Source organism: Halyomorpha halys, unplaced genomic scaffold (genome assembly GCF_000696795.3).
Source record: "Halyomorpha halys isolate HHAL.00 unplaced genomic scaffold, Hhal_1.1 Scaffold1035.1, whole genome shotgun sequence".
Lineage (NCBI taxonomy): Eukaryota > Metazoa > Arthropoda > Insecta > Hemiptera > Pentatomidae > Halyomorpha > Halyomorpha halys.
Window position 1 is genome coordinate 263,265 of NW_027107491.1, and position 14,252 is coordinate 277,516.

General features: G+C 29.7%; 3 protein-coding genes across 18 annotated transcripts in view; 2 read left to right on the forward strand and 1 right to left on the reverse strand.

The window, feature by feature from the left end:
* Positions 1–1,313, forward strand: part of shn (schnurri) — a 206,277-nt gene extending 204,964 nt beyond the window's left edge. For 12 of the 13 annotated variants that reach the window (XM_014432194.2, XM_014432198.2, XM_014432199.2 and 9 more), the window contains one exon: positions 658–1,312. In XM_014432194.2, the coding sequence (XP_014287680.1) occupies positions 658–852 (195 nt within the window). In that variant the 3' untranslated portion in view covers positions 853–1,312. Of the gene's footprint in view, positions 1–657 lie in introns of all 13 variants that reach the window. The other variant, XM_014432195.2, reaches the window with a different exon arrangement.
* Positions 1,314–2,169: 856 nt separating this feature from the next.
* Positions 2,170–7,046, reverse strand: Rpb12 (DNA-directed RNA polymerases I, II, and III subunit Rpb12). The gene is made up of 3 exons (XM_014432205.2): positions 6,887–7,046; positions 6,069–6,161; positions 2,170–2,436 (listed from the first exon to the last, which is right to left on the reverse strand). Exons 1-3 carry the CDS (start codon positions 6,939–6,941, stop codon positions 2,414–2,416), a joined length of 171 nt encoding a protein of 56 aa, XP_014287691.1. The 5' UTR covers positions 6,942–7,046; the 3' UTR covers positions 2,170–2,413.
* A 370-nt stretch (positions 7,047–7,416) lies between these two features.
* LOC106687979 (sphingomyelin phosphodiesterase) overlaps positions 7,417–14,252 on the forward strand; it is a 117,790-nt gene continuing 110,954 nt past the window's right edge. For 3 of the 4 annotated variants that reach the window (XM_067045850.1, XM_014432214.3, XM_014432215.3), the window contains exon 1: positions 7,418–7,605. The gene's annotated coding sequence lies outside the window, so the exon portion shown is untranslated. Of the gene's footprint in view, positions 7,606–14,252 lie in introns of all 4 variants that reach the window. The other variant, XM_067045853.1, reaches the window with a different exon arrangement.

Below are 14,252 nucleotides of genomic sequence, written 5' to 3' on the forward strand. Positions count from 1 at the left end.
CCACTGGATCAGACCCATCTCTTATAAATTTAGTTTACTCTTCTAAAGCTATTATATTTTTATAAATTTAACTCTCTCTGTAAATATATATTACCTTATTTTTATTTATAACTTTTTTGCTAGTCTAATGAGTTTCCAATTTAGGCCTATTGCAAAAAGATAAGCTTAACTTTGTTCTTATCTTACTGATAGAACCTTAACTAAGACCATGCGTTAATTTAATTTTTAAAAAACATAATCTATTTGGTAGTTCATGAACTATATTTTCTATGGCACTTTTTAAATTTAAAATTGTCATGAACTTAATAATTAGATTATTTTTTGAGCTAACTAAAATTATTTTGCTTTCTTATTTGTTAAAGTATATTCTATACAATATAACCTTTGCTCAAATATTATACTTTCTTCAAAATAATTTAAGATTAATACTTGTCTTCAAATCTGTTTTATAAAGTAGTGAACTATGCTAAAACAAAGCCAGTTATATCTTGACGGGTTATGGGAATACAAGTTTGAATTACAGTAACTTCAAAACTGTTAATTCTTCTATTAACTCTTTATTATTATAATTAATTAAAATGTCATTTGTAATTATGAAATAAGGTTTTAACTACTATTTATAGTATTAATAAAATGATTTTCCTTTGCCTTTTTCAGTTGCTTGCTCAAAAATTGTACGAGAAGGACCCCAGTAAGTTGGGCTCATGGGAACCTGGCGGAGAGTCATCTTCTGAAGACGAGCCCGATGCGCAGCACAAGACTGACAACCTCCCACAAACTCCTTCGAATCAAAACCTGTGCCAACCTATCGAGGGCAACAAGTGCAATCCTACAGACGACAGTGTTAGGTGAAATAATAACTCATATTTCTCCACTTTAATTTATTTGTTAACGCTTACACACCTACTCATGGTGGTTTTGTGTTGTTCTTTATAAATATTATTATAAGTAGGTAGGGTTTTTTTTTCTCTTTTTTTCTCCTATGTGAATAGAGTTCATCAAATATATAAATATATATTTTCCTTAATAAATTGTTTTGATTTGTTATTCTATAAATTTAAAAAAAAGAAAAAAAAAAAAAGGAATATAAATATATGTATATGGCTTGGTATATTCTACTTATATTTATATATTTGTAACTACATATCACGCCAAAACTATTGTGATATACTATATATGTATGTATAGTTGACCGTAAAAATTGATATATAGGGAGATGGTCAGGGTTGCGGTCAAAGGAGAAATAAAAATAGTTTACAACTATTTATTTTCCAACGTTTCGCCCCACTTTGCAGGGCTTCATCAGGGCTGTCCAAATAAATAAGTTGAAACAACGGCGGTTCAACTTATTTATTTGGACAGCCCTGATGAAGCCCTGCAAAGTGGGGCGAAACGTTGGAAAATAAATAGTTGTAAACTATTTTTATTTCTCCTTTGACCGCAACCCTGACCATCTCCCTATATATTGTGATATACATTTCCTAATGTCATCTGAGACCAACTGTTGTCAATTGATTTGATAACGGAAGAGGGACTCATATTTGTATGTAGAATATAACTAAGTTATTTTATGAAGTTTAAAAAATTTAGTACAAATAGTTTATTGTATAGAAAGAAACCATTATACATATTGCCAAATAGTTTATAAAAGTGTCTATTTTATAAATATTACATTAATTCAATTTTATTTGTATGAATCGATGGTTTTATGTTATATAAGTATATTAGTATACAAGGTCTTTATTTTACATGTTTCATGTAGCTTAAAAACAGGGCCCAAATTTGTGATCGGTGTGTACAAAAATATATAAATTGATTTTGAAATTCATTGTGATTTTTATATATGTCTAAATTATGTAAAATGTTAAGAAACTACATAGGTATACAAAAGAAATTTTGGGTAATAAAATGAAATAGTCCCTCAATTTGATTTGTTGATTATTGTTCATTAATTTTAGTTTTGATTTGAGTTAGTATCAAAAGAGTAATATAAACAATGAATTAAGAGATGTATTTGTTTCTTAAAGAAGAAAATGTTTTAATTTTTGTTTATTCTAAGGCCTAAAAAGGATTTAATACGATTACAATGATATTGTTTTTATTTTATTTTTTGTATCCAACTTTAAAAAAATATATAAATAAATAAAGAAGAAATAAACAGAAACCAAATGACATGTAAACATTATATTTTGTAGTGAAAAAAAAAAAAAAAATAACAAATGTATGTTCAAACAATCTGATTCACATTATATATGTACAGATTAACTATAACAAAATAAATTATGTACAATTTTTAAAAAGTTATTTACATTGTTTCACCTTAAAAAAAATATATAAAAAAACCCAAATATTAAGTTAATTTATACAGATATTAACATAAGGCTGTCTTCAACATCTCTACGAAGCTCTGTCTCTATCTGGCATCAAAAACAACCACTAAAAAAAAAAAAGGAAAATATTAATGAACACATAGTTTGTTTAGAGGTTAAAAAAATATATAAATTTGACATACAATAAATAAATTATTCTGAAACTACGTTTTCTGCAATTTAAAATATTTTTAAACTTAGCATTGATGAAATATCTTTAACTGGTTTTGACTGCTAATAGAGCTTATCATTTTAAGCTCTATTATATTTCTATTGACTGCTAATTAAATATATCAATTTAACTGATTTATTACAAATACTATTTACAGAAATGAGCTCTTTATCTGACAAAATAGGTGCAACAGGGCAGTTGTCTCCCATGCTCCACATTCATAGGTTCTGTTCATTTTCAGACATATAGAATATACAAAGGATACCAATAATAATCAATAATCTATTTTTTAAATTAATAATAATAATTAATTAATACTTTATTTATTTGTTTGTGGGGAACCCCCCGTACAAATAGCTAATTCATTATAGAATATTTAATATGCAATAATCTAATACAAAAATATTTATTTCTGCCTTCTTGAGAAAGGTAGTCGAATAGGTCAAGATAAATGAACATGGTATTCAAAATTTCTGTAGGTTTAGAAATAAGTTTACATCTGTAAGCTGCTTCCTAGCTGACAAGATCAACACAAATTAGACTAGAAAGAACACAAGAACACGTACATCATGGACCATTATTATGTTTATGACAGGCACATTCTTTCAAAATTATGATAAAAATTTGTATTGACATACAGGATAGAAATACCAAGCTCTACAAAAACCTCAAAGATCCAAAGAGTAATAGTAAGATCAACATCATAAATAAAACCTGCACCTGGACTCGGACATCCTGTTAAGATAATGCTAGTTAATAGTCTAAACTTGTTAAGTTAAGGTTCAAGGGACAATTTTACTTTGAATTTCCAATGAGGTAGTTATAAGGATCAAGTGACTCACAAAGTTAATACTGTCGACCAGACTATACTGTTCAGACAAGGGATACATACAATAACTTATTAACACGGGCGGCCCTTGACTTTTGAACATTCTACTTTTGCACATTTTTAAAGATTCAACTGTTTAATCCTCTGCTATTGGATGTCCCCTGAGAGGGACATCCGATCACAGAGGATTACAATGTTGTTCGGATCAAGAGAACATAACAGTTTCAATCTTGCATTAGGGCATGCATCAACGTGTTGTGTGTTTTGCTAATTTATGTATACCCAGAAAACAATGTTTTGTTTCTTCCTCGTAATACTACCTGCCTCATACAGCCCAAGGACCAAAACAGCGATAGATATGTTTAAACGATATTATGTGAGGACAATAATGACTAAGGCCATCAAGGCAACTGATAGGCAAGATGGGTCAACATTAACTGATTTTTGGATAAATTATTATTAAATGGAATATGGTCCGGGTGTTGTCAAATAAAACTCAAATAGTAATAACTATTTAAATTGAGCCAACGTTTCGCCCCACATTGTAGGGCTTCGCCAGGGCTAAAAAAGATATAAACACTTAACATAAGTATAAAAGTAAATGGAAAATTAAAAGGGTGTACAATGAAATGTAAAAATTAAATAAGAAAAATAAAAGGTTATAAACAATAAATGAAAACAGAAATAATAACAGATAAAAAGAAGAAATATACAAGAAAGTACAAATGAAGAGATGGAAAAAGCTGGATAAGAATAAAATCAAGAATAAACGGAGAAAATGAATGAGACAGAAAACGTACCGGTTTTGACAAAAGTCAAAGTCAGATTGAACCGTTAGTATTGGGAGGAGTAGGGATTAAGTATGATACATTTGATTACATTACAAATGCAATATTGTTTAGCAACAATTATGCCCAGAAATGATGAGCAATTATATAAATCGAGAAGAAACACTGGAAACTCTCACAGATGAAATAGTTACCTTGATGAATGAACTAAACTTGGATGTCAACAAAGAAGATGTTAATGGTTTATTCAATTTAACTCACCACTACTGTCAAATGAATACTTAATTGAGTAACAGTGAAATACACAATGAAAGTGAAGAAGTTGATAATAATGTCAAGACTTTGACAATTAAAAATATGAATGAAGCCTTCATGTATCTTGACAAATTTTTGACTATTATTGAAGAATGAGTTCTCAAGGGAGAATGTATGTCTCAAGTACGTAGGGCAATTGAGAAAGACACAGCATGTTACAGAAATCACAGTATCTACAAGAAAAAAAATGGGTAGTATTCAACCAACTCTAGACAAGTTTATAAAGGAAACACCTGAAAGCACTTAACATGCCTCTTAAACTTTAAGTATACACATTGATAGATAAATATTTTAAAACACAGTTTTTGGTGCATATTTCTTTTACATCCCTCTATGTTCGAACATTCAACCTTCGCACATACTTTCAGGAACCAATTATGTGTGGAAGTCGAGTATAAACAAATATAGGTGTTTTCTTACCAGGGAATGAGATTCGTGCAAACTTCTATTTGGAGTTTCTTAACCCTCTGAATTCAACTCGTCTAAGGGTTGGCACTATCTTAATTTACATTTCAAGTTATGAAGTCTAGTATTAGAGCTAAGTAATTTATTTTTATCTATAAATAAATCGGGTAGCAGAGCTAACTTTAAAACATGCAGTTTTGTGTGCAAAACAAGAGGTAAGAGCAAGAAGGAATCAAATTACAGATTTTGTATATAAACCAAATCTGTGGAAAGATGTATTGACATTCTAATTTCTCTTTCAAATTTTTGCTTTTTAACAAAGCAATCCTTAGGAAGGAAAAATCATGGAACAAGTTATTACTCTGAAGAGTAAAAAATTTTTTGTAAGTATCTTAAAGCTAGTACAAGAACTTAAATTTATACATTTACATTATAATTAGAACATAAAAAGGGCATAACTAATCTTTGAGAGAGACTATGCAGAGGGGAAACCAAAGTAAGCGTAAGGGGCATTTTTTTAAAATTAGAGACGGTAAGAAGAGGAGAGGTGTCACCAACACAGGGGTTTGGCAAATTCAACTGGCATAAGCCACCACAACACCACCTGGACCCTGCATATCACAAATGTCACAAGGCAATCGAAGGAATTAAAACTACCAGATATACATATAACTTCTATATGTATTCAATAATTTATTTCGTCAGGGAAGATTACATTAGAAATGTAATTTTCTCAATAAAGAGACAACAAAAAAGCAACACTACATACATCTGATCAACTCGATATTTTTAACAATACATTTAAGGATCATTAAAAAAAAATTAATCCTTTCATCTAACATTTTATGAAGAAAACAGTGCAATCAAGATGTAAAGGTATACTCAAAATTACTAAGACAATGGGACCAATTTAAAGGATTATTTTGGCTACTCAATCATTAATGTCACTCCTAATAACAACCTATAGCTTTATAAAGAGATACAGTTTTACTTTTTTAAATAAATAATCTTTCAACTCTTCTCAAAGTATAATCCTCCAGTGGGCTGATTACTGAGTGAATTAAAATAGATACTATATAGCTTCATCAACTAATGACTAATTGCCAGAACAAGGCAATAAAACATTACTAACACCTGCTATGACATATTATTGCTATAGTACGATATATGATTAAATTAGAAAAACATACATCTCTTGGTTCTCTTCTTGTACATGATACGATAACCACATTCTCGGCATCTGATAGGATCTCTTGGTCTGATTTCATTTTCATGATGGCATTCTGGCATATAACAAATAAATAAAACAGATTAGCATACAAGATTAAAATATAAACAATTTAAAATAAAACATTTATATATTATAACAAAACTTTTACAGATTTAGGGACCTCCCTAACACCTAAATTTAGCGAGTTTATAAAAATAATTTTAGACTGAAAATAATTTTCCTCCATTTTATAGTTAATGAAGAAATGAGACTTATTTTGATCTTATTAATTAAAAAAATTAAGTATGATATTGAATATTTACATTAATGCTACACAAAATACACATGCTTGAAATTTAACTCAGCAGTATTGGCAGAACCAGTAGCTGTTGACAATTATATTTTTATTATAAAATATAGTATTTTAATAGATTCTTTTTATTTTTTGATATGAGATGATGAGTTAGGACACAAAATGCTGAGGATTTTTAGGGATTGGGCAATGAAGATGACGGGAAATGGATACCAGTAACAATAAATTAATTATGTAACATTTTTCTATGGAGTATAATATGAAAAAAATAACAATTAACAAAAATAATAATATAATTAAATAATTAAAATAACAAAAATAACAATCGGTCCTGTCAATAATAAAACATAGTTCATATGAAAAAATTAATGGAACTGTTATTACTGTATAATAATAAACAAATCATAGCTCCTAAAAAGGTCAGTCAAAACCTACTGTTGTGTGTTTTACCGGTTCACATAAAATAAGCAATATAATTCCTTTACCTCCACAAATGTAAACCATAGGAACTTTTGTAGGTTGTTCTTTTGCTTGTTCCATTGTCTTGAATGAGAAAAACGAGAGCAGAAAACAGAAACACAACGAGGCCAAGAACTGAACTAAACACACGCCTTGGTAACAGTGCTTGGCAAGCAGGTTAGAAAAGCTGCCTGTTTGATCAGTCTGTTAAACAGCCGCAACGTTTTTTTATAATATCGTACAAAAAATCGTGTTGTAATAACCAATAGAAATGAAAAATAAATAAATAAAGTCTGTGATTATTACAAATGCAAGTAAATTATGAAAAATATCAAACTGAAGTTGACACTAAAATATGAGAATCATATTCATAAACCCGTTTATTTCTCAATGATTTCTGGAGTTAAAATATATATCATGATTTATTTAATAAACATATTCCCCTTAGACAATTGATTACAAACAGTTATTGTATATATGAATCAAATAGTAACTTCGATTGTTGGAGATGCATAAATCGATAGTCAGTATGCAGCAAAGTCTAATACTAGGTCGATGATCATTCCTGTTCGATGCGGATACCACTCTGGTCGGGCAGTCGGGCGGATGTTACGTTTCTGTGAGGAGTCTCGGGAAATGTTTCAGACCTTCGCATTCAGAGTTAATCCTTTAATGTGATTAAGTGCCTGAAGTTATTAGCTACTGTTTTAAGTCATCACTCTACTGTATCGTTGCCAGCTATTGAGTAAGTGTGTCTTCATTTGCATATAACTGTATTATACTTCTTTTGTGACAATATAAGAACCTTAAAGACTTAACAGTCGTGTATTGAGTTCATTCTTTAATTGTATCGCTCATGTTTATATGTTCAGGATTTATGTACACGAGAACTTAATATACTCTTTCAATATTAATCTGTGGCCAATACCAATTTTGGAAATATTAAATAGAATTAAAAGAATATTCTACTCAGAAGGCTCCAAAAAGGCGCGTATGACCTTTGTAATTTTAACATAGTTCATGAATGATTATTCAATTACTAGAAAAATATAGTATTTTACACTTGTTCATAATTAAATTTATTTTTAACTTTTTATACTTCTACATTTACACTTTTTTTAATTTTTAAATAATATATTTGTTTTAACTTATTGTTTAAGTTGATCCCCATTGAAAATTTAACAATGCTACTAGACACTGCAGTTGATCATATATATTTTTTCGAAAATTATTGTTTTGATTTATATATTATGTAACTTAAAAATCTTATACAGTTCTTTAAATAAAATAATATTCAAAATTATTTGATTTTTTTTTGTTGGTATGTCTTTATTAGTGGTTATTTACTTTCTTTTGTTTACTTCTAACTTTAATTATTATCCATTGTCCTTTTAGTGTGAAATGGTATTTTGATTTCGGAAATGGGTATTTTGGACTGCGAGCATTTTTAAATTGTTGAACAGGATCTAGTTTTTGTTATTATGATTACTGCATAATCTTTTTTTTTTAATAACTAATACTAAGACTATTTTAATTTACCACCACTTTCATATTCACTTACTGTCAACCACTATATATATTTATTTTAATAGCATACATGTTAATTCCTATTATGTATTATTATATTTATTTATAATTTGGGGCGTCTATGATCCCACTCTTTATTTTTGTTATTAGTGTGGGAAAACAGCTTGATTATTTAAGTTATCATATTTTTTTATATATTGTGCAATGAACATGGCTTATTTTTTGTATCTTAGTTAGTGTCATTTTTTCCAATTCTCAGTATATATTTATATTGGGAGATTGTATAGAAGGAAAATCTCATTTTCATTTAATTAATAATTTATGATTTTATATGCATTTACAAATCCTCTTGAAACAAAAAAGAAAAAAATCTCTTATATTGTTTATATAACATGTTTAATTTATTCTTACTAGTTTTAAATTTAAAATGATATTTATAAATTTAGAATCTAACATTATTAATCATGGGAAATATTCTTAGGTCACATACTTTTTTGCTTCTTGTAATGTGAACTGCATAAGCGAGCTTTTTTTTAAGCTCAATTTATACTTGACATTATTAATTATTCCTGATTCTTTGTTTTATTCTTATAAATTCGATGGGAATCGCAACTGATACTGTGGTAGCTTATTTAATTTTTATAACGAAGGATCTTCGTTGGAAATAATTGTAAGAACACACACACGCGCACGGACATATACATACACACATATTTTTGGGTGTGCATTTATGTATGTTTATATACGTATACTGTTATTTGAATTAATGTAATACCAAACAGATATTTTTGTGAACTAATATCTGTTTTTTATCATAGTAGGATAGTTGATGGCGAATCTAATTAATTTTGTTATGATTTGCGTAATTCGATTGTACTAGATCTTCTGTAACATTCGTTTATGAATTTTCTGAAACACACATTTCTGATATTTGTATATAGTTTAAAATTGGAATAGGCTAAATAAATCAAACTTTCGTTTAAAAATAAAATCAGTATTTTCTGTTTCTAAAACAATGTAATAAAGTTTGGCCATATTTTTATATTTATTTAGTATTAAATTAATATGAACTTTATGACAAAATATTTACATAAATGATTAATTCTGTCCTAAGATTTTATATTTAGAATCTTTTCTTACCTTATTTCCTGAGATGATTATTATTATTTAATAATAATTAATATTATGCATTGACTCAGTTATACGTAGATTAGGATGTCATCGAATTAATACAGGTAATAAAATATGAATTAAATAATGAAAAAATACGTTTTATTTACATAAATGAATCAAATAAAGTAAATCAAGCTTAATAATATCCTTCATTCTTTTCTGGAATATTAATTATTATGGATTAATAATTAATATTATGCATTTTCTTTTTACCTCTTTAAACATAATGCAAAGGGTTATTTCTTATTTGTGTGAAAATTAAAACCACGTGTTCATTAGCAAGTAAAATTAGATTTAAATGAATTTGATGGTTTTGGTTGGTCAATTTTCAATAATTAACTAACTCGTGTTGAATCTACTTTTAATTTTCAACAAAAGTTATATCACAATCTGTAAGGGTAAGCATTAATTAAGGTTGGAGCATATTTTTAAAATGTTCGGAAAATGTTGTAAAGCTACTTTTGCTTTGTTTGCGGCTTTAACGCACTTGCTCAGCCTCCACTGGCTCATTACCCGTGATGCGGTGAGAGGGATGCGTTGGGATCTTATGAGCTCTGCTCTACCCCTCACACGTGGGGAATAGAGTGGGCTCAGGGATTCTCAAGTCGATTGTGTAAATATTGTTTATAGGAGTGTAAATGTGACTAGAGATTCTTTTATTTTTATAATTCTTTTATTTTATTTATTTATTTTTTCATGCACATATTTGATTATATTCATTTTCTTTATCCTTCTGTTTGTATATATTTGAAGAGAGATTTTATTTATTTTTATGTACTTTTTTTCATTTATTTATTTATTTTTCATTCTTATTTTTATAATTCATTTCTATTACCTATTGCCCACAACGGTGTGGCAGATTATAATATCTATCAATAAATAAAGTCGATTATAAAAAAAAAAAAAAAACTTTAGCTTTAATAGTAGCCAGTGGAATTTTTTTTCAGTTCCAATGTTCTGTTCTAGAATTAGCCTTTCGTTGTTTTTACTAATACTTATTATATTAATAATGAAGCAGTTAATGCGAAAATGTTCTACAAAAATAGAAAGTACAAAGAATAGATTGATTTTTATTGCGCTCAAAAAAAAAAAAAAATAGTTTAAATTTCAATTTATTTTATTAAACGTAACTCTGAATAATACTTTGTAATTATTTAATTTTTTTCTGTTGAGATGCGAACGTGGACTTCGTTACTTTCATTTGGCTTCTTTTTCTATAAGAGCTCCTATAACTGTAAATTGATATTTTTTTACAAATTCCATGGACATCGTTGATATTCAATTTTCTCCCTTAATTTTTTAGAAATATTAAAGTCAATTTGAGGTTGTACGTACAGGTGGATGGTAAGTTCGATTCTTTTAATTTAACCTGGTCCCAACTGTTATTTCGGTTAATCATTAATTGATTCGTTTTACCTTATTCATTTCTTTAATTATTAAAAACGTAATTTGTTATTAAAAGCACAACGAAAAATCCCAAACCATATATTTGTTTTCCTGGCAAAAACTCTTATTTTTAAATAAAATAAACAAATTAATTTTTTCAAATACCTCATATGTGTCAAAAATCGATTAAATGTTTTTGGCTGAATTAGGCTTTTCTTTGTCAGATCTTGATTAGGTCTGGGGTTTAGAAAGAAGTGGTTGACTATAATCTTTAAACTTCAGAAGCTTTTTTTAGTGGTGATTTGATTAGTAATGATTTGTCGGCAGTTGTAAGATTTTCGGTAATGTGAATCGAAATGTGATTTTTTATTTCTGCTTTTTGGTTTGTTAGTCAGTTTAATGTTATTAGTGTAGCGACTTATATAAGTGTATCTGAAGCCTATGAAGTCAGAACAGGTATTAGACAAGGTGATGGACTCTCACCAATACTGCTAAAGTTAGAAAAAGTGATTATAACAACATCACGCAAAAATGGTGGGATGCACGTCGGAATCAAACGTAGAATCCTTTCGTTGCGGTCCTTGGAAGCAATAAAGATGGCATGGAAATAAAAGCAAATACTCTAAGATGCGAAGCAGAGGAAATCGGCTTGCAAGTGAATAAAGATAAAAAAAAGTGTATGTAAGACAAATCCACCCTCACGTCGTGGTCTGCTAGGATGGGAACTCGTGTCCAAAAGTAGACAGAATACTCGGTTCTTCAAATAAAGCAGTAAATGATCAACGGACTGAGATAGACCAGCGTATAACATTGTGCCAACAGTGCCTTCTCTCTCTTAAGAATAGTGAAATGCCGAATAATCTCTAAAAGTCTGGAGCTAAGGGTGTACAATGAATGCTATGACAACGCCAGCTCTGATATACGTCTGCGATACCTGGACTCTAACAGGTACTCTATAAAGCAGAATCGAGATATTTGGACAGAAAATCCACCGTACAATTACAGGAGCGATCTAGAATGAGAGCCTTTACACAAGGAGGAGAAGAACTAACCGTGTACTGGTCAGTCAATATCTCATGATATAAAAGCAGGGAGGTTAAGATGGGCGGGACATGCGCCTCTCCACAACAATGAATCCTTGTATTGTTGGCCAAAGTGGTAGGCCAAAAGCCACATGAATAGATAGAATAGACATGGGTACGAAAGAGCTGTATGCAGTAAACTGGAAAGCTGTAGCCAAAGATAGGCAGGCGTGGAGGAGGCTGGTTCGGGCGGCCAAAGATCTAGAAGGCTGTAGAGCCGAAAATATTATATCGGGGTCACTACTCATTATAAATAATATTAATAGTTTGTTAAGCTAATTTCTAGCTCAGAAGGTTTCCAATTTTGCAGCAAATAGAAAAATTGGCATTCACTCTCCATGATCAGCTATCACATGCTGTTAATCTCTTAGATATCAGTAAATGTCTAAGAGATAAGCCGAGGAATTCAAATTAAAATGTGAGTAAGATTTCTAGTCCCCTGCCACTTCGATCTTGTTTTGCTTTATTCCCTTTATAAATTACGAATATGCTGTGGCAAGTTAGTTTGCTGAGTAATAATTATTTTACTGGTTGAAGTGTTATAAATTATTTTGGTTCTCATGTAAGTTTTTCTATGGGTCTATTGTTGTCTTCCTTTGTCTTAAGTTGAATTTAAAAAGTTCAGTCAATGAAGGAGGAGAGGGCTGAGTTACGAAGTTTAAATGAGAGAAAAGCATCACTGGACTTTAATAGGGTGAATGATCATCCAGGGATTTAACAATGGTTCGATAGGAGGTAATCTAGGAAGTGATAAATATTTCAGAATATTTAGTATCAGTACGATTTTGGGGGATGTAGGATTCATGTGCGAGAGGATAAAATAACTATTGGCATTGAGACGCAAGGTAGAATATTACCCGGGAATAGCATGTTCGGGATCCAAATGCGTTAGTTTTAGAATGTAGTCTCATTCATAAAAAAGAATAACTAAATTTGAAAACTGAATTTACATAAAGTCTATGAGTTCTGATACATATAAAATTTAAAAAAAGACCTAAAAATCAGTTGGTAATATGGGGGCCTCACAGTAAAGGTTCGCACTGGGCTTGGTATCAGCTGAGTCCGGCTGTGATTATTGTTATTATTTTGAAATAATTCCCTATTTGCTATTCATTGAATTTATTTGGTCCGTTATTTGATATATACCACAGTTTGGCTCGTTCTTCGAGTTCTGAAGCCGAAACTATCCTCTCCAGAATTCCGTTTGGAAGTGGCCTGAGGTGGGCTTAGTTTTCTCCAGTTCGAAACGAGATATAACGGGCCCCACTCCTCTTTGGCTTGCTGGAGAAATCATTGCTGGGGAAGAGGGTCAAGGACGTACCTTCCAGTACGGGTGTCACCGCGGACGGCTGGAAACGGGGGCCCTTTTCGGAGGCTAACATCGATTAGTGGAAAAGGTAATCTTTTATCTTATCACTATCGAGGTATTTGATAATGTATTGATAATCGAACCTATATTATGTAAGAATTAATAATTAACAAATATTTTTGTTTATGCGTTGTAAAAAAGTAAACAGGGGGGTGTATGTTATTATTTTATATTCCATAGTTCTGGCAAGATTATTTTTAAATTATACCTTTTTTGGAAGATTAGCTGTAATTGACATAGTTTCGTTAAAATGTTTCGTTTTAGTTTTGTAGGTTTATCTACTGCGATATTAGAACCAATGTCATAGATAAAAATTGGATCCATTTCTAATTAATATTTAAATATTATTATTATTACTATTATTAGGTAGGTCACTGGTTTGCTGCGGATATTCGAAATTATCACAACGCTATTGATTGCGAAAAACTGATTAGATTACTTCATGATAAAGTTGGTGGGTTTCAGAGGATATATCAGTGTATCATATCAGCATGGATGATATTTATCATGGCATCATAAATGATAGTTGTGGTATCAAAAATATGGTATCAGCATGGATGATATTTATGACTATAAAAGTTCAACTTTTTTTTATCCTATTCTCTGATTGGTAAATGTTGTCCTGTCACGATGTTGGTTCCTAGGGCCTATTCCCAATTTACAAAATAAAAGTCATCCATTATATAATGTGCATAGAAAGGATTTTTTTAAGAAAATGTTTATTGGAAACTTGCCAAATATTCATACTTAAAAAATAAACAGGTTTTAAGAACTTTTTTGTTCAAATTGTTAAAGATAGAATTTTAACATGGAAATATTTTATATGTATTTCATATATAACTTTTGTTTGTTTGA

What these genes read in the sequence shown, in the direction of transcription:
- Rpb12 (XM_014432205.2), bottom strand. Translation starts at nt 6,941, where the DNA reads ATGGAACAAGCAAAAGAACAACCTACAAAAGTTCCTATGGTTTACATT. An exon ending in TATGGTTTACATTTGTGGAG is followed by an intron (nt 6,162 to 6,886) that starts GTAAAGGAATTA and finishes GTTATATGCCAG; the next exon opens with AATGCCATCATGAAAATGAA. An exon ending in CAAGAAGAGAACCAAGAGAT is followed by an intron (nt 2,437 to 6,068) that starts GTATGTTTTTCT and finishes TTTTTTTTTTAG; the next exon opens with TGGTTGTTTTTGATGCCAGA.